An 18,998-nucleotide genomic window follows, 5' to 3' on the forward strand; every position below is an offset into this window, starting at 1 on the left:
GCTTCTCCCTTCTCCCCTCCTCCTTCTCCACCGGCTTCTCCCCTCCTCCTTCTCCACCAGCTTCTCCCCTCCTCCTTCTCCACCAGCTTCTCCCCTTCTCCTTCTCCACCAGCTTCTCCCTTCCTCCTTCTCCACCACCTTCTCCCTTCTCCGCCAGCTTCTCCCTTCTCCCCTTCCTCATTCCTAGCCATATTGAGTCGGCCATACGGCCGCCGTGCGTATAGCCATATTGAATCTTATCCAAACGGCCGCCGTGCGTATAGCCATATTGAATCTTATCCACACGGCCGTCGTGCGTATAGTCACTTCCAATAAGGCCCCATACCATAATAACAAAATTCTGAAAATCGTTGTGAACATGCCGAACAATAGCCTAGGCCTAGGCCTATTCACACTCAAATCCTGTGTTACCTCCGAATACTGTATGAAAGCTAATACCTACAGTACTCTTAGTACTCTAGGCCTATAATATTTTTGATAAAACCATAATAAAAGTTAAAACTCACGAAGTTTCACGGGACCACTAGTGCTGCCATCAAACGGCTATGCGAGCACTATAGTATTAGACTGGTACGACAGCATCAGAAACGACGGTGTAAAAACACTGTATACAAATTGTATAAACGGAGTAGTAAACAGGGTTTCCATCTACAAAGGTCTGGCGAAGGAAAGCGCATTCAATCGGCGTGATAAATAGATGGGCACACTATCTCTACAATACTTATATATGTTTATATGTAGGAACGGGGTACCAGTCTACATAGTGCTGAAGCCTGCTGTTTCAGTGTTTGTTGTTGATTCCACAGATATGCGCTTTCTATATTATTTCTAGATTTGATTTAGTGACACATAAAGATATCATTTCTGTACAATAATGCACAACTCGGCCTAATCTAAAGATGGAAACTACTGATAATAATACACTGAATCTGAATAGGTTTGATTCTAAAGCCAGTAAAGGTTCAAAAGAAAAACACGGACTTGAAGCGTTTGTTGTGGAAAACCATAATGAGGTAGGCCAAGTTATATTTCATGATCTCGTACACACGTGACACTGTCACTGGCAAGACATTCCTAACATGCTAATTTTGCCTACTCAGAACCAAGGCGTTCTGTGATTGGTCGGGAACTTCAGTAGCGGGAACAGCGGTCCTGCATGGAAATAACGACTTCGTAATTTATAAAGTTCTATTAGCAGATAAACACGAATTAATTCAATACCAACGTTTTTATTGGTAAGAGTTTGGGCCCAAGGATAGAGAACATGGGTCCCAATAAAACCAATGTGCCTAACCCTAACCCTAACCCTAATTCTAACCCTAACCCTAACCCTAATTCTAACCCTAACCCTAATCCTAACCCTAAGTCTAACCATAACCCTAACCTATTATATTATTATTGATATAATATTATATTTATATTGATGTAAATGACATTGGTTTTGTTGGGACCCATGTTCTCTATCCTTGAACCAAGAGTTTTACCGGGGACTACTCGGTAATTTCCTCTGATCAAACACCGAGGGCTTTGGTTTTGGACACCCACACCAAATGCACCAAAAATTGTTAGGGTGGGCATTGGGCAGGGGAAACTCAGACCAACGCTGGGAGTGGGTACATCGACGCGCCGCCATAGCATGGCGTTCCCCGCACTTCGTTGAATCGTGTGCCTTGTGAAATACAAGAGAGGGAGCCAAGATACCAGATACAAGATGGCTCTGCATGGCGATATGTATGCTAATGGCGATGCCATTGCTAGTAAGTTATGGTGATTCTTAATTAGACCAATAATTTTTTGAATAAGTTTTGCCCTAGAGATGTGTATGATCTGTCATACGCTATTCTAGGATAGATGCTGGTGATGATGATGATGACGATGATGATGATGATGATGATGATGATGATGATGATGATGACGATGACGAAGACGGAGATGATTATACTGTATGTATAAGAGCCATGCACTACAATAAACCTGAACTTAACTACAAACAATAACACAGTGAGTTCATCATGTATAAATTACTATTATATTACAGGCTTTCATTTTTAAGGGGCGCGATCGCGCATCGCGCTCCTCTTACACGCGCACCGAAATTGCTTCCGATGGTGCGCGCATCATCGCGCCTCATAAAATGTGAGTTGAGAATCTTCGCACCAAAAGTATGTTGCGAATAGCCGCTCCAATAGAGAATTCTCAATAGTAGGGGGTACAAAAAGGTTTAGCCACAAACACAACAAACAATTAAATGATGAAAGTGGTGATGAACGTATGCAGAGGCTACAGGTCATCTGGTTACTCCTCTGGTTCTAGTATATGTTATATATAAATAACAACTAAACAACAGCATCCAAAACAGGTATACGGTAGCCACAAAGGTTACCTGCTCTCGTTTTCTACTATACGTGCGCCAAGAAGTGGTTTCTTTGCCGACGTAAAACAGTCGTAGGGCTGTAGGGGCACAGTAGCGTGGCTATATCGTACAATTATTTGGCCTAGTTTGTTGATGGATTGTTTGGTGATATTTTTGTGCTGAAATATGCAGGCTACGTGGATTAGATCTCTGTAAGGATCGGAAATCAGGAATTAAAATAAAAGCAAGTTTTTATTTTTATATCGATCAACGTCTTTTGAGGTTAATCTTGTTGTTGCTATTAGTGTTGGTTGTTGGATAAAAAGAATGTAATTCCCTGACGAAGCCATTGAATGAATGAAGGTGAAGATGAATGATAATGAGTAGATTGACATGCACATCCCAATTTTCTGTTTTGGATTTCACCTTAGACTGGGGGATTGGTCATGATCTCCATCATCACACCAAGAGATGATGGAGAAGCTTGCAGACAGAGCTCTCCATCACCCCTTTTAAGTGGACTGTGATTTTTTAGTGGAAGTCTCCATCAGTGGCCTCTTAAGGGTGTGAGTTATGTGAGCGTGAAAAGTCCCCCCTATGTGTCCTTAGGAGAGTCTTGAGTAGTTCCTCCTGTACTTTTCAAATCTGAAAGCCTGATATTAGGTTATAATAATTTTTTATACAAGCTGAAAACCTCTCGGTGTGTTTGAAATGGAGTGTGGAGGGGCGGAAAGCAATTGAATTCATGGTTAGGCAGCCTATAGCTACCTCAAGAGTTGTTGAACTTGGAGTGTTGATTATATATATATATATATAAATTGATGATATTTACAATAATATATGTCCCATGGTAAGACATAGATATCACTTAAAATGTTGGTTCGTAAAATTATATATCACTAAACTAAAAACCATCTATAGAATATATACTAAATTTAAAATAACGTGATCCTTGCCGTCAAAAAATAGTTACCAATTAAAAATGCGACACAATGATAGAATGCAAACATATCACATAACCGAAAGTTGTCCAGAGAGTTATTTCAAAGAGACCAAAAGGGTTTATAAAGGGGTGCAAGGCAAAAGACTAATTATCCATGCTATTGTAAAAAAATGCAGTTGCCCTGTTTACAATTTGTTAATCATCCTGCACATGTACGGAACAGGGCTATTGAAGTACCGGCTGGTACGGGAGCGGGGACTTTTGCAAGCCGGAGTTTACTAGATTCCGTGTTATGCGGTTAGACACATTTATTGCTGAAGGAGGGCAACATATCCTGTAATTGTTTACAACTTTTGAGCTATAAGCCAACTTTTTCACAAAGCTGCTCGCGACGAAACTCAAGTCTTTGGATCTGAAGCTGAGATAGTACCTCATCGTACATGTCGTACCTATTCCAATTATTATACCTGTAGTCCATGTTGGGCTCAAATCCATTAGCTATTCATAAAAGCCTTAAATTCCAGTTGTGTTTATTTTCGACAATTCCAACATAGTCATGCTGTGTGTTTCCATAGGTTGACGTAAACGACTCCAAACTGATAAATTTTCTGTGTGTATTAGGGGCTCTTATGTCTCGCTTATATCTCCGATTGGTAGAACCCATCCCGGGCTCTCACGCAGTGGCGTAGACAGGTCCTCAGTTGTGGGGGGGGGGATGATTTTGTTACTTCCATCGCAAAGTATGAGCGCACACCGCGAGCACCTTGGCACAAAGCCCTCAAAGGGTGGGGTCCTAGGGCCCCGTGGCAGGGGAATGGTCCTTTCCCGGGGCCCAGGGGGCAGAGCCCCTTGAAGCTCTTGGATTTTGGCAATTTAGAACCTTCAAGATGGCCTTTTTTGAGGGAATTGAAAAAAATTGTAAGTGCAATATTTGTGAATTCTGGGGTTATTTTTTTCTTTGGATTCCAGCGGTTTAATAACACGCACCCCCCACACACACACACAACCAGTGGCAGATCTAGAAGTGAATTCTAGGGGGGGCGAATCATGCGAGCTCAAGGGCACAAAGCACCTGAGGGGGGAGGGTGTTGGAGGGGGTGTCCCCCTCCCACTGTGTGGAATTGTTAAAAAGTTGCAATCTAAAAGGAATCAATTTTAGCCATCTTTATCATAACATATCACGAGATTTTTCCTCCTTCAGGGGGATGTCCCCCTCCTGTTTAGGGGGTCCGGGAACCTCCTCCGGAAATTTTGTTGAAAATTACACCTGTTATAGATGCAATTTCCTGCACCCTGAGGCAGCATTATTAAACAATCTTCATCACAATAATATCATCATTGAGTTGAGTATTTTTATCTTTGGGGACACCAAAGACTAAAACACTCACTACTAAATCTGTGCTATGTACATGTCCTCACTGGGGTTACCAATGCAGACTTACCTAGGCTAAAATACCCTTGCCCTGAAAATTCTAGGGGGGTGACCGCCCCATGTGACCTAACGTTAATGATTACCGCTCCTGATCGTAACGGCCGCTAGAGGGCCTACTCACCAGAGCGTTAACACCTTACTATATGAAAGTGGGTGGCTGCTGACTGAGCCAGACCGGCCAATGAGTGAGCAGGTCGCAACGACTAGGTCGTCTAATCAGCGAGCAGGCTTTTGCCTGACGTCATTTCTCAAGTTATTCAACTTGAATTTATAACTGCAACTAGTGCACGCTTCTGCCAAAGACATTAACTAGATTGTTTCCATTCATCAGGTATTTGCCTGGGATGAAGTTTTGTCGTATTTAGTTCTGTACACTCGATTGCTCGCCGCTAATCAGATTCCCTGCCATAAGTCAATAAGATTGATAACGAGGCTCGCGAACCGCAGGCGTGGCGCTCACTTACAGGCGTTAGTGTAGCCGTGCGGAACATAACGACTGTATTATACAGGTTACATGTGACCCCCCTGGATCCGCCACTGACAACTACAGCAGTGGAATCATCTCCCCCTGAAATTTTGATAAAACATATTTTACTGAGAACGCTAAAACTGTACAAAAAAAAGTATGAGAAAAACGACCAGATTTGAACCAAAAAGTGCATATTTTCACCCCTTATACAAAATCGGGAATATACTTCCGGTCGGATCTCAGCACCCCCCCCCCAAAAAAAAGTGATGAATTAAAAAAATTCCCATTCATTCCCCGTGAAAATTCAATATCCCAACTCTCAATAAGTCTATTATAATTTTGAATAAAGCAGGGATTTATTTTAACTTATATTATAATAGGGATTAAAAAAATCGTATATGGGGAATCCATGGGCATGCATCCAAAATTTTCAGTAAAATAAGTGTCATAATAGTCATTCTTGGAACGAGTTACAGACATTTTATAGAAGATGTATGTCACTTTCCATTTGTGTAATAATACATTAGGAGAGTATGAATAGTGATGACGTATTTGTAGATAAATGTTCAGTATTTATTGTCTGTAAAATATGAAATTTTTCCTCATTTTCCTCCTGAAAGTAGGGGGGGGGGCGGATTATTGTACACGCCATCCCCCCACCTCAATAAGTGGGGGATATAAAAAAGTGTGATGAATTAAAAATATCCCATTTATTCCCTGTGAAAATTCAATATCCCAACTCTCAATGTCTATTCTAATTTTGAATAAAGCAGGGATTTAACTTTCGTGAGCAGTGAGTGATAAGACGTGATTTGGGGATTTTGAAAAAAAAATCGGGAATCCATGCGGATGCGTCCAAAATTTTCAGTAAAATAAGTCATAATAGTCATTCTTGGAACGAGTTACAGACATTTTACAGTAGATGTATGTCACTTTCCATTTGTGTAATAATACATTAGGAGAGTATGAATAGTGATGACGTATTTGTAGATAAATGTTCAGTATTTATTGTGTGTAAAATATGAAATTTTCCCCCATTTTCCTCCTGAAAGTAGGGGGGGGGATTATTGTACACGCCATCCCCCACCTCAATAAGTGGGGGATATATCCCCCCTCGGCGCTATCTACGCCCCTGTAGTCTCACGACATGCCTTCTGAAATTCCTAGTTCCTAGGGATACCCCTGATATATATATATATATATATATATACACATTTATGGTGTATATGCACGCCCACGTTATTGCCATATGTTTAGTTATACCTTTAAACGAAAAATGTTTGTGCGTGTAGAAAGGTACAAATTGTTCGTCAGACTCAAACCTTGCAAATATCCCTCTTTGACATGTCATAATATTGAAAGGTATGTTGCAGTATAATTATAGATGATAAATAGATCGCTGGCGTTTATAATGTATTTATATCTCTATTTGTTGAATCAGGTTTGACATATATTGTAAATAGGTCATTTGATCACCCCCGCGCATTCCAATATTTGCCAGTCACACCCACATATTACCAGGAGTCTATTACTATAGGCTGTAGAGTTGAAAGGTCCACAGACCACAGGACCACTCGCCATGTGTATTAAGCGTATAGAATCGTGTGTTGGAAATTGCTCGTTCGTCACATTTCGTAGCGGCATTACGCTAAATCTTCGTCCGTCTGCGAGTGATCCTCAAGATATGTGTTCAAACAAATAAAAAAGGAACGTCGAGACAGTCGTGGAAATTCACGCAGCTCACGGCTTTACGACATCGCCACCGACGAGAGAGCTCAAGGTTCTCTCTCGCCCCGCTATGGGCCGGCCATTCATGAAGTGCGGCTGAGTGAGGCGCGGAGGCTACAGCGCAGCGGGCACGGGAAGATGTTTATAGCGGCGCTAAATGACCGACGATTATTGATGCGAGCTCTAAACGCCGAGGGCCACATACCACCAGTGAAGCGTTCGCGCGCAAGGTTCATTCCTCGAGTGACTTCTGTAAGAACAGGATCCAATCTACATGCATGTACGACATCGGGTAGATTCTGACGACATAAGTATCCAGAAGCTGCTTCTCTCTGGTATGCTTCATCCTATATTATTAGCATGCATTGCAGTGAGGATAGTTTTGTAATTTTAAACATGATTAGCGCGGTAATCGGTCTTACCGCGCTTTTCACGTGGCTGTGCGTCTAAGATGTTACCGTTTCATCACTTGCACGTAACCTCTAATGGCTACTAATAATCGCGTCTGTAAAGGAACTTTGCCTGCAATTTTTGTGAGTATATGTCGAGAGTAAATAATGGGGATTATTCCTTACCCGTATATATTTACTCTTGGTTGGTATGCACTGTGTACATTTATTCACACGGATCGCAGCAATGGAATTTATACAGTGTGCACAATAATGACCCAGCCTATCAATTTATCTAAACTTTGACAATTTTATCGTTGACTTGGTTTGTTAGTAATTTAATACGGTCAAAAAATTATTGAATTTAGCTTTTGTGTATGTGTGCGCGCGTGCGTGCGTGCGTGCGTGCGTGCGTGCGTGCGTGTGTGCGTAGGGGCGTGCGGGCGTGCGTGTATGTATATACTATATATCAAGAATACATAATGGGAGATACATATATATATACTCTATAATATATCTCCAATTATGTACTCTTGGTATATATGCATGTGAAAGCAATGATGTTCCCGAATGTTGCAAACTAAGAAAACGGCCGTTTAAAATGATAGGTTCTCAATTCATTTCTAGGGCAATATCATGATGCATAAACTACACAAGTGGTGGCTTTTAGCAGCAATCCTCATATGCGTGGTTGCACGTGGTCAGATGTTCCCTACCTCTGGGATGGAACATCCAACTAAACAACAGTTGAATGATATTATGGCAAGTGCTGGCAGTATCGACAGACGTACGCAATCCACTCTGGATGACAAGGCGCCAATGCCGTCTTCTTCGGTGAACGATGGAAGCAAACAACAAAACGGAGATGTGGAACGCGTTCTTGCCATTCTGAGTGACAGAGCGAAGAAGGACGTGATAAGTGATAGAGCAAAAAGGGACATGTTATGGAACTATGTGGATCTGTTACTGAGAGCATACCAGCTGGAGAAAACCAGAGCCAGAACCGACCAGTCTAGCAAAATTGTTCATCTTCGAAATAAATGCGAAACTGTGTTGACTAAACAGCAGAAGATAGACTGCATCAGAGGCATACTTGTTGCTGATGTGTTGCAGAATAACAGTGCAAAGCGTGTGTCACAGGCTGTACGTGATCCCAACCGTCCCATACCAAAACAAAGGCGGCAGGTCACAAGCCATGAGTTGGAAAGGCAGTTATTTCAGCAACGGCAGAAAGCAGACCTTCTCCACCGTGAAACTCTGCTGTTTTTAGAATTTTTGAATTTTTCTCCCGTGTAACACTCTCAATAGTTTTTACAATTTATTTATAATATTAAAACTAAAACCTAATTTGCAAAACTGTTCCTTCTAGTCTAAGTGCATATAAATAGAAGTAGTGTGTATAGCTGGTACGTACTGATATGTTAGGTAGGGCAACATTCCAAAAAGTATGAATTCACTCCTGATGTGCCATACTTGATTAAAATAAATGTTTGACACAGACAACTATTGATGTTTGCAAAGTTATTAGATCTCACCACGTCAAAATTTACGATACATGAATTATACAGCTTCACTTCTTAAAAATGCGCTCGTAGTTTATGGTTGGGAACAAGCAAAATGCGACCCAACTTAAGGCAGTAAAGTGAGTAAACAACCTGTGGATTGAAGCATTGTAATTAAGTTACTATAAACAAATATTTTAGGTATTTGAATTGCTAATCTGTTAAACAAATAAATAGTGAGGGGTATGTCACAATGGTAGTAAGATAAATTCTGAACCTAAAATCTATGACGCCTACTGTATGATATGGTATGTGTTAGTTGCAGAAATTATAGGCAAGTGGTTAGATTTAGTTGTAATGGGTCAGGTATGACGTCAATTAGATCTGTAAACGATTTGACAGAAATAGGCCAGGTTGGTGCATAGACATTAAATTAGTTTTGCTAATTTCTCAAAAGTATAAAATTAACAGCTAGAGAGACGAGCAGCATCCGCAGAACTCTGTCCTGTAGGCATATGCTGTACTTGACGCGGATGAAGTAGAAAATACATGATAGAAAATTATATAGTGACTTATACAAAAAGGGAGTACGCTACTGTGTTGACCATAGGCACTTGGGACAGTCAGTAAAAACTGAAAATAATATGAACGCACATTCACAAATACTACCGTACCTCTCAATTACAGTTCCACTGTTGTGTCACTGTATATCAACTTTCCTTCATAAAAACTAACGCCGACCGCTCCCGCATTTCTATATATATATAAAGTTGTTCAGCCGAATTAGTCCGTACTCGCATAACTAGATAACTCCGCAGCCTAGAGGAAAACTAAAGATATTTTCAGAATCAACACGTCTGGGATCACGTCTGAAACAAAAAATTTAAAAAGTTAAAAAATAAAAAATAGATAAAAATTCTATTCATCAATAGATGGCGGTGCGTACAGATTAACATCCACGTACGTGTGAATCCATGGTGTATACCCTTAACGGCGCAGTGGCCTAATCGCTAGAACATCCGTCTCCTACACAGGGATTCCGGGTTCGAGTCCCAGCTGGGGAACTTATTTTTCCCTTTTTCCCTTTACCTACCTCTTTAGTATGTATTATTTTTAATTTTTTACTTTTTACTTTTTATTTTTACTTTTTAATGTTTTTTATCTTTTGATTTCTTATTATTTTTTACTGTTTGGGATGGGATTAGATGGGATAGAATGGGATGGGATGGGATGGCATGGGATGGGATGGGATGGGATGGGATGTGGTGCGATGGGATGGCATGGCATGGCATGGCATGGGATATGGGATGGGATGCGGTGCGATGGGATGGGATGGGATGGCATGGAATGGGATGGATGCATGGATGGATGCATGGATAGATAGATAGTTAGATTTTTTTGGTATTTTCCTTTCAACCAAGCGGTCACCAGCTGAGTAACGCCAATGATTTCCCCGGGCAACGCCGGGTATCCCGCTAGTATATATATATATATATATATATATATATTATCAGGAGCGTATTTGTCATTATACGCTCCTGATATTATCATTATAATGGCGACACAGCATATTATTATTTGTGCACAGCATATTTAACGAGCGTTCGGCGTTAGTTTTTATGAAGGAAAGTTGATATACAGTCACACAACAGTGGAACTGTAATTGAGAGGTACGGTAGTATTTGTGAATGTGCGTTCATATTATTTTCAGTTTTTACTTACTGTCTCAAGTGCTTGTGGGGTTGACGTCTATACCTGTATCAATTTATAACGTCACAGTTAAGACTTAAGAGTTATGCACGCACGTATGCACAGATGCATGCACGCACGCACGCACGCACGCACGCACGCATGCACGCACGCACGCACGCACGCATGCACATATGCGGTTTCCTCAGTGCTTTGAGAACTGCTGGCATATTCCCCATATATTTATAGCAGTGCTTATACTAGGGATAATAAATAAAAAGATGTGATATATGTACATACTATGTACATACACAATAACATTAAAATTAAAATTTAATCGAGGCTTTATAGAATGTTATAGTATGTTATTTTAGTTATAGGTATTAGGGATTGGTTATAGAGCGTTATAATAAGTCGTATTGCGTACCATTAAAATTGAAAAATTAGAAATTAGTACTTTAAAAACTGAACATTAGAACATGTGACTTCAGCTTTTCAAATTGACGCAAACATGCTTAGTTCGTTTTCGTGGAAATATCTCACTGCATAACATGCACAAGAGGTCGCATTTAGCTGCATTATGCGTGACAACATGGTCAAGTCACTTCCTCTAGTGTGAACATTCGAGTGAACAGCCGTTTAATAGGGTCTGACATGGCAGTTGACAGCAGTTTTGAAAGATAAACATAAAACAGTTTAGACAAAGTGTCAGACTGTCTTCTCAGGTGGTAGGGACAAATTCCAAAAAAGGTGCCATCTAACGCGATATAAGTATGACCACAAGGTTGCAAACCGACATGTTGCTCAATAAAGTCAATAAAGCACAGCAGAAGATTGACTGCTATAGAAGTATCGTTGCAGAACAGGAATGTTAAACATGCAGTGCAGATCCGGGTCTCTCGGTCCGTGCCAAGGCATAGAAGCAATTTGAAGATGTATGCAACATATCAGGCCAAGCAGTGCTTGTGTGAAATGCACTAAATGTTTGAAAGGTGACGTCAGGAAATCGTACAAGTTCGGGCAGACTGCATTGTTATGAGTTCCTACTGGATGGCAAATAGTTTCTGCAAATATATGTTAGAGAGAAACCGGCTCATATCTGATACCGGGAAGTATCTTCGGAACAAGAACTTCTATAAATATGGTTTCTTGTAAATTTGTACACTCGTAATTCTGTAGTTTTGTCTACTTATTCTGTACTATACCAAGTAATTATTGTATCAAATTGAACAGTAATTTTTATTTTTACTAGCAGTTACATTACAAAAGGGTGAAGCGTGAGAAATAGGGATATGTTTTAATTAAATGGGAGGTATGCAGGCATTCACAGTACGGTAATATTCGAGGGCAAGCCATATCCCTGCAAATGGGTCGAGGTTTCACAACTACTGGTTTATGTCTCACACGTTGTCTATAGCAGTTATCATGTGTTGAATCTACAAGAATTTTGTGGCAAAGTGTGCAGTAACGATTGATTCCAACGTTTGAAAACATTTGGTTTGCCGGTATCAGATATGAGCCGGTTTCTCTCTAACATATATTTGCACAAACTATTTGACTTGACATATCATCGCATGCGATAATGCAGTTCGAGCTGGGTTGCTATTAAACAGCAAAACAACTTTACCCGCAAGCAAAGATCCCTGGAGGACAGACGTGCTAAAAATATTAAACCACGCATATAACTTGCACTTACACATGGCTCACAATCCATACAAGTATTTTGTCTAGTTGCTGTTGGAGGGAGCGTGAGAGGAAAATGCCAAAATAAGAATTCTCAACCGCAAAATATTTACGCTCGCCATACGAGCAAAGGACTACAAAGGTATAGAGCTGCCAACACATGTTCCTAACGGATGTATTATAGGTTTAGTGTATAATTATACGTCCCGTTGGGATGGCCTGATCATATATTATAGTGAAATTATAAGACGGGAAGGGCAAATGGTACGCGGGAATCACGCACGTACGTGAGCAATTGCATTCTCTGTGACATTGCATCCCAAATAATCCATATATCCCATACATTCCATATAATCCATTGTATCCGCGTATATTAGTGATCATGTGTGCTATACACTTGTACTAGTGATCTGTCACGTGTAAGAAATAGTGGTCTGCGACACGTAATTAACGAAGACGTGTGGTCTGTGCTGCAACAGAAATTATTCTACAGGGGATAACGGGGCCGTTGATAAATTGCTAAGGGAACAGCAATGTTATAACTGCGGTTATTGCTGCTGTTCATATTGCTTCTGTTTCTGGACTGTCTACTGCCGCGAAAGTATCTTGGGAAATTAATCACAAACAAGGAAGGACGTGGCTTCCTCACATATATATATAGGCCTATATATATATAGTATATATATAATATGATATATATATAATATATATATAAATGTATACCAGCAGGGTTCTACCCAGAAGGTTCAGAAGGCATTTCGTTTACGGATGGATGGGAAAGGCCCAGAGAGAGAGAGAAGAGAGGGGGGAGGTGGTTGTACCAACTGAAGTCAATTACATGTGTCATAAGCGATTCCAATACGCAAGTAAACTTGATCAGTTCGGAAATGTGTGCGTCAATCTGTGAAAACACAGCATGACTGTGTTGGAACTGTCAAAAGTGAACAATTAGGCAATGTTATTAATGCAATTAGGCATGATTAACTCATCATATCGGACGATTTGTGGGATGTCGAAAATTAGCTTCAGCTTTGAAGGCATGTCGGACCCGACATGCGTTGGGGCTGGGGAAAAGACGCAGAAGTTCACGTATATGATAATAGACTCGTGAGGAGTTGAGGCCGCGTGTGGTATCATCAGCGTGCATAATATCTGCTCCCTATCAGTGTGTGTGTGCGTGTGTGGTGTGTGTGTGTTGTGTGTGTGTGTTTTGGTGTGTGTGTGTTGTGTGTGTTTTGTGTGTGTGTGTGTTGTGTGTTTTGTGTGCGTGCGTGCGTGCGTGCGTGCGTGTGTGGTGTGTGTTTGTGTGTGTGTGTGTGTTTGTGTGTGTGCGTGCGTGCGTGCGTGCGTGCGTGCGTGCGTGCGTGCGTGTGTGCTACCCATATGCTGTCTGCGCAACCGTGCATAGAATTATGAGGCTGGTGAATAAACCCCGCAGAGGAGGAGATGCTAATCTTTCTTGTTGTCGGTGTAATCTGGACCCGTGCCATACTTACAAAAGCACGTAGTGCTAAAATGGATAGACAGGGAGGAAGGTGAAGCAAAGATGCAAAAGAACACTGATGGGCTAAAAATAGGAAGATGAAAGGGTATTATTTAACGAGAGGCGAAGGACACCGAGAGATAGATAGCGAGAAAGAGCGAGCGCAAGAGAGAAAGAACGAGAGAGAGGAGAGATAGTGGGAAGGCAGACGAAAAAAAGTAGGGATGAAGGCGGAGTGGGGACTATAGGAAATCGAGGAAGAGTGGAGATGGACAGAGCAAGGGGAAGGTAGAGGTGAAGACGAAGTGTGTACTGAGATTGAAGGAGATAGATAGAAAGGCATAAGTGGAGATATTAAAGAAAAGACGGCAGAGGAGAAGGTGGACAGGAGTGATGATTGGTAATAATGAGAAAGAGGTGAGAGATGGGAAGAGGAATAATAGTAAGCAAGTGAGTAGGGATAATAGTAAGAGGTGGGTAGGGAGATATTGGAAAGTAGGAGAAAATGAGGTATTAGGGTATTATTTTCCTTCGTTGCCTCCCCCAACTAATTTTGTATTACTCTCACTACATCTGGCTTATCTAGCTCATTTCTGCGATTCAGGACGCGTTTAGGATGACTGGCCATATTTGGCAATTTAATAGTAATTATCCTGTTTGTAACTGTAAGTGTAAGTGGTCAGTGAGTCGATTTCTGCTATTCTTCCAGCTGACACGTGCTGAGCTATGGCATGTAGCTGATATTCCAATATATACAATAATATTTACAATGCGTATGTTTAATACATATTAGCTGAGGCATTATGTGTACCCAAAGACGTTAACGATGTCCTTATTGTTTTATTACTTTAGGCTTTATATCACATTTATCGAGCAATTGGCAAGAGGTTGCTCCCAATGAAGGGCAACACCATCATCCATCTTGATTCTCACCCTGACCTAATGATACCAAACGACCTGCCAGCTGATGATGTCTATCATAAGGACAAGGTTTACGAGTAAGAGCACCGATTTAGTTATATATGTCGCAAACAAAACTAATCGTATGCAAACAAATAGTCAGACCACTCCCGGTCTTACATGTTCATACGTACACCTGCACTGACCGATGGCTAGCTGTACAGCGAAAAGATTACGATATATCAGTTGTGTCTTTAACACGCCTTGCATTTCAAAGGCACACTGTCTAGATCTGCTCTTCATGCTTTCTCCCTAGATGTCTATGACATATATATATATATATATGTATATCTTATGACATATCTTATTGATTATTTTATGTTTATGTTGTTATAGAGGTCACATTCTCAGTTGTTACTGCAGTTGTTCGAACTACATGAACTATTTTTGATGTTCTTTTGATGATTGCAGTACTGTAGGTATAGCAGATTGGATAATGCCAGCCGTATATGCTGGTCACATCTCCACAATTGTTTGGCTAAAACCACCCTGGGCGACACAGTTCCCAAATGGCACTTCAAAGTTCTACATTGGGAAACACATCACGAACCATTGCATCCGGTAATGCATTATTCAACTGCATTTATTCTACTGTTACTAGGTTATTTAATGTCATAGTTGGGTGGGGCTTGTGGAATGTGGTGCTAGCACGTGTCTGGGCTGTCATTCAATGAGAATAGCAGCAAAGTGTAAAAGGCTTCATCTACGCATCCCATCTATATTTTGGTGCAAACAGCTGAAATATCATCATTCCAAAATTCGAAGGTCGTGTATAAAAAGCCAGTGTACAAAATTCCAGACATTTTGCCGAAGACAGTCCTGCAAACCCAGTGACGGCACAAATGTTTCAGCACTGCCATACTGCTTTCTTGACTTTGTTAAATGAAAAATGAAGTTTGCTTTATTCCACTCGTGTTAAGATAGCTGGTCATTGGTCATTTTACCCCTCAGTACTCATCATTAATTCCAACGGGGGTGTAAATATCGAAGTGTTATGGGCATAAAATGAAACGTTTTACTATTATGTTAAAAAATGGTCCAACTATCACAACCCAAAACAAACTCACTTGAACTGCACTTGCATATATATATACCAGGTCTAACATTTCAATGGTAAATTTATGAAGAAATTGTGATTGTATAACTATTGAAAAACGTTTAAACAAGCAACAAACGTATTTACGTTCAATTCAGCAAGAGTGAAATGACAAGATCATTTACATATTCTTTGCTTGGATCAATTAAGCATAAAAACATTGAGCTAAGGTCTACATTTCTGGCAATTGTAGCAATGTTGCATTTTTTGGACATTTGGTCAGTGATTGGTACAAGTCGGTGCTATTATGACCTTATGACGTGTTAATTTGTATACATTCAATTTCAGAGTGAGCCATCCAGACATCTACTATATCAGCGATCTGCTCTATGCCCCAGAGCACGAGCTGACCAATAAGAAACTTGTAACATTTCACGTCATCACGTTGGATCCGTGGATGACTGACACCAGTGTAAATGAACCCGACCTAGTGAAAAAACCTCTCAGTGGGGTTTGTCATATTGAAGCCACACCTGCAGACGTTGCAGACACTGACCCAACAGCTGTGTTGGTCTCGCCCATCAGAAATGCCAGCGAAAAGGAACGTATTGCTGTAAAACATGAAGAACCTGCAAGAAAGCGACCGAGATTTGACACAGTCGGATGTGAAGGACGCCCAGAATGTATTCAGACAGTTTTGCACAAGGGACTCGGCATTGTAGAGACGACAGCAGTGAGTGAAAACAGCGTGAGTGACGACGGGCAAAACTATCTTGTAACCTCGGACATCATGCCTGCCAGAAGGGAGAGCAATCTGTTTCAGGACACCCGCGCGCAAGCGTGCAGTAATACGTCACTGGAGTCCATTTCACAAAGATTACGTGATATTATCAGAGAGTCTGAAGCTGTTATCCTCGACATTGACCTAGACTTTTTCTCGACGACAAATCCCTTTAAAGACCTGTTTAGTAGTGATCAGTATAGTGCCATCAAAGAACTGTACAGATTTGAGTACAGCTGCAAGTCTGAAAAGGCAAGTAAACAATTGGATGATATGAATAACACTCTGCACACAGAGAGTCTTTTGGCATTTTGCTTTGCTTTATGATTCATATATCGTCTATGGTTTATTATTGCTTTATAGTTAATTATGGTTTGATATATGGGATTGATGGTACAAAGTCGCGATAGAAATCTACCGATATCATGATCATAACTATTTATATGCATATGTTACACGCATGCATGCACACACGCCCGCACATATGCACGTGCACATGCACAAATACATATAAATACCCGAATGTTCCACCACAGGCCATACAGTGTCACCGCATTGTTCAATTTATATGCAGTGTTGTAATATATTATGTTAAATGAATGAGTGTTATATTCATTTTATTGTTTAAAGTGATGCCTTGTTTGTTTTAGGCAATAAGTGCCTGCATGCAGTACCGCAAAGAGCAACTACTCACACTGAAGACAGCATTAAATTCAGCAGTGCAGGGAAAGCCGGTACTACCCAATGTTCTGTAAGCATACCCTGATGAATAATTGAGTTTGAAGCTGATTCACATCCTAAATATTGTTCTTTGTTAAAACCGCTGTTGGATGTTTTTGGATGAATGTATTAATATTAATGCACGGCGCATCAGGGTTCAAACTCCACGAGAGATGGCACTCTCGCTCTGGCTCTATTTACCCCTGCCACAAGCAGATTTCCATAAGAATTTCTTATGCTTTTTTACTATAAGTTTTACAATGGCCCCGGTACTCCTATCCTATGTAATACGGGTTGTACTTATAAAAGTTGCAAAGATACTAAATGTCGGACATTATTTCATGAAGTTTGATAAAATAGTGATACGAAATAGTGCACGGATTGTGTGCCCATTTACTACTTTCAAATCATACGCGGCCATTGGATTGCCATTTGCTGGATTTCCCCGGAGCTCCGCCCACTTTAAAAATAGTACCAGCTTTGTGGCAGTTGTATCCTGATTGTACGAACGGGGCGCTGCATGCAGTTTGATCAGGGTTGGCAGCTAAAGGAACAAGGTATGACTAATGTTATTTCCAGCAGCCAGAAGATGGCAGCACTAGTTAACAGCGTGAAGCAGACATGCAAAGATGACCTTTCTACAGACTTTGATTTTGACCTGATCCACGAGGCAGGCTTGACCTGCGATGATACAGACGACCTCCCCCACCACGTGAGCACACAAGATGAGGTGACAGATCTAATGAAAGATGTCCGTATTCTTCTTGAGGACCTTCCCAGGCCATCTATAATTACCATTGCCAGGTAAATCATGAGATCATGCACTTCCATGACTACACGTGGCTTATGCAGTGCCTTATAACTACCGGAACTGTTGTGCCGTACTGGATGCCAGATAACTTTGATGCCTATTCATTAAAGTCTATCATGAACAGCAAATGTCAGAATTACTGTAAAACTTCAGTTACTACATGTCATCATCAGAAATCTACTAATAGCAATAGCAGTGCCAGTGGCCGAGGTCCAGGGGCTAAAGGTTCTAAAGTTTCTAGGTTCTAATGACTTTGTTTCATTTGGGTTGGTTTTAGCTTGTGGTCTAGTGGTACTATAGAATATTAGACAAAAGGTCTAACAGCACATTCTCAGTGTGTAGTTCGAGATGTCAACCTTACTGATTACTAAGTGGATGTATAAATTGCATGCAAAGAAATATACAAATCCATTCTAATCTTTTCTTCTGTATAATTTGGTGAGTAAATTGGAGCGTAGCTTGAAAGAAGGCAAATGTAGTGAGTAATAATTCAACCAGTTATTTTTCGTACTTTTTCCAGTTGTTTAATTTGTCATTGCCGTTTGTCAAACTTACACTATCATGTTTGCTGTTTAGGTCTAGCTGGGATGATTACTGCCCCAAGGTGCAGGTTGAACCTATACAGGAAAGTGTTCTCAGACTACTCGCAACATTGTATGGAGACACTCTTCGCACGACCATGGATTATGAATCTGAGGTGCCTACTACATTGTCATGATGGTGGTGGTTCTTAAGGTTCTACTGATTCGAGTAGTTTTTATTAGTGGTGCTTGCTATTTGTAAATGAATATATAAGATGAAAAGGAAGAAATATTATTAATTCACTAGTACATAATGCCACAACATTCATAAAACAGTTACTATTAGCATAATATTTATTTATTATATTGTAACTACTTTCCATAATGAATTTTTGTAATCAAAGCTGTAATATAGTAACTAAACACCATCAAATATTTGCACAATTTGCCTCAAATAAAAAACTATTTGTTAAGCTATATACATGCAATTATCTATTT

The 18,998-nt window shown here is 40.5% G+C and overlaps 3 protein-coding genes across 7 annotated transcripts in view; 2 read left to right on the top strand and 1 right to left on the bottom strand.

The window, feature by feature from the left end:
• LOC106805015 (39S ribosomal protein L10, mitochondrial-like) overlaps positions 1-572 on the bottom strand; it is an 11,684-nt gene extending 11,112 nt beyond the window's left edge. Inside the window, exon 1 of one of the 3 annotated variants that reach the window (XM_014806481.1) lies at positions 507-572. The gene's annotated coding sequence lies outside the window, so the exon portion shown is untranslated. The other 2 variants (XM_014806482.1, XM_014806483.1) reach the window with 2 other exon arrangements.
• A 156-nt stretch (positions 573-728) lies between these two features.
• LOC106805007 (UPF0489 protein C5orf22 homolog) lies at positions 729-18,821 on the top strand. 2 transcript variants are annotated; one of them, XM_014806470.1, is made up of 7 exons: positions 729-1,013; positions 14,524-14,669; positions 15,043-15,192; positions 16,016-16,700; positions 17,099-17,199; positions 17,748-17,972; positions 18,556-18,821. In XM_014806470.1, the coding sequence occupies exons 1-7, from the start codon at positions 900-902 to the stop codon at positions 18,695-18,697; spliced, it is 1,563 nt and encodes a 520-aa protein (XP_014661956.1). In that variant the 5' UTR covers positions 729-899; the 3' UTR covers positions 18,698-18,821. The 2 variants fall into 2 exon arrangements, with proteins under 2 accessions (XP_014661956.1, XP_014661957.1); XM_014806471.1 differs by having other exon boundaries at positions 17,751-17,972.
• Positions 6,760-8,817, top strand: LOC106805008. 2 transcript variants are annotated; one of them, XR_001393387.1, is made up of 2 exons: positions 6,760-7,260; positions 7,942-8,817. XR_001393387.1 is itself a non-coding variant. In XM_014806472.1 (2 exons), the coding sequence occupies exons 1-2, from the start codon at positions 7,411-7,413 to the stop codon at positions 8,608-8,610; spliced, it is 717 nt and encodes a 238-aa protein (XP_014661958.1). In that variant the 5' UTR covers positions 7,348-7,410; the 3' UTR covers positions 8,611-8,817. The 2 variants fall into 2 exon arrangements, 1 of the variants encoding a protein (XP_014661958.1); XM_014806472.1 differs by lacking the exon at positions 6,760-7,260 and adding an exon at positions 7,348-7,458.
• Positions 18,822-18,998: the final 177 nt, after the last annotated feature.

The sequence above is a fragment of the Priapulus caudatus genome, unplaced genomic scaffold (assembly GCF_000485595.1).
Source record: "Priapulus caudatus unplaced genomic scaffold, Priapulus_caudatus-5.0.1 Scaffold96, whole genome shotgun sequence".
NCBI classification, from domain to species: Eukaryota; Metazoa; Priapulida; class Priapulimorpha; order Priapulimorphida; family Priapulidae; genus Priapulus; species Priapulus caudatus.

Bases quoted from the DNA above. Each gene is read 5' to 3' on its own strand.
- LOC106805007 (XM_014806470.1), top strand. From the start codon at position 900: ATGGAAACTACTGATAATAATACACTGAATCTGAATAGGTTTGATTCT. The intron at 14,670-15,042 runs GTAAGAGCACCG...TGATGATTGCAG, and splicing joins CATAAGGACAAGGTTTACGA to TACTGTAGGTATAGCAGATT. The intron at 17,200-17,747 runs GTAAGCATACCC...TGTTATTTCCAG, and splicing joins CCGGTACTACCCAATGTTCT to CAGCCAGAAGATGGCAGCAC.
- LOC106805008 (XM_014806472.1), top strand. From the start codon at position 7,411: ATGGCTACTAATAATCGCGTCTGTAAAGGAACTTTGCCTGCAATTTTT. The intron at 7,459-7,941 runs GTGAGTATATGT...ATTCATTTCTAG, and splicing joins GAACTTTGCCTGCAATTTTT to GGCAATATCATGATGCATAA.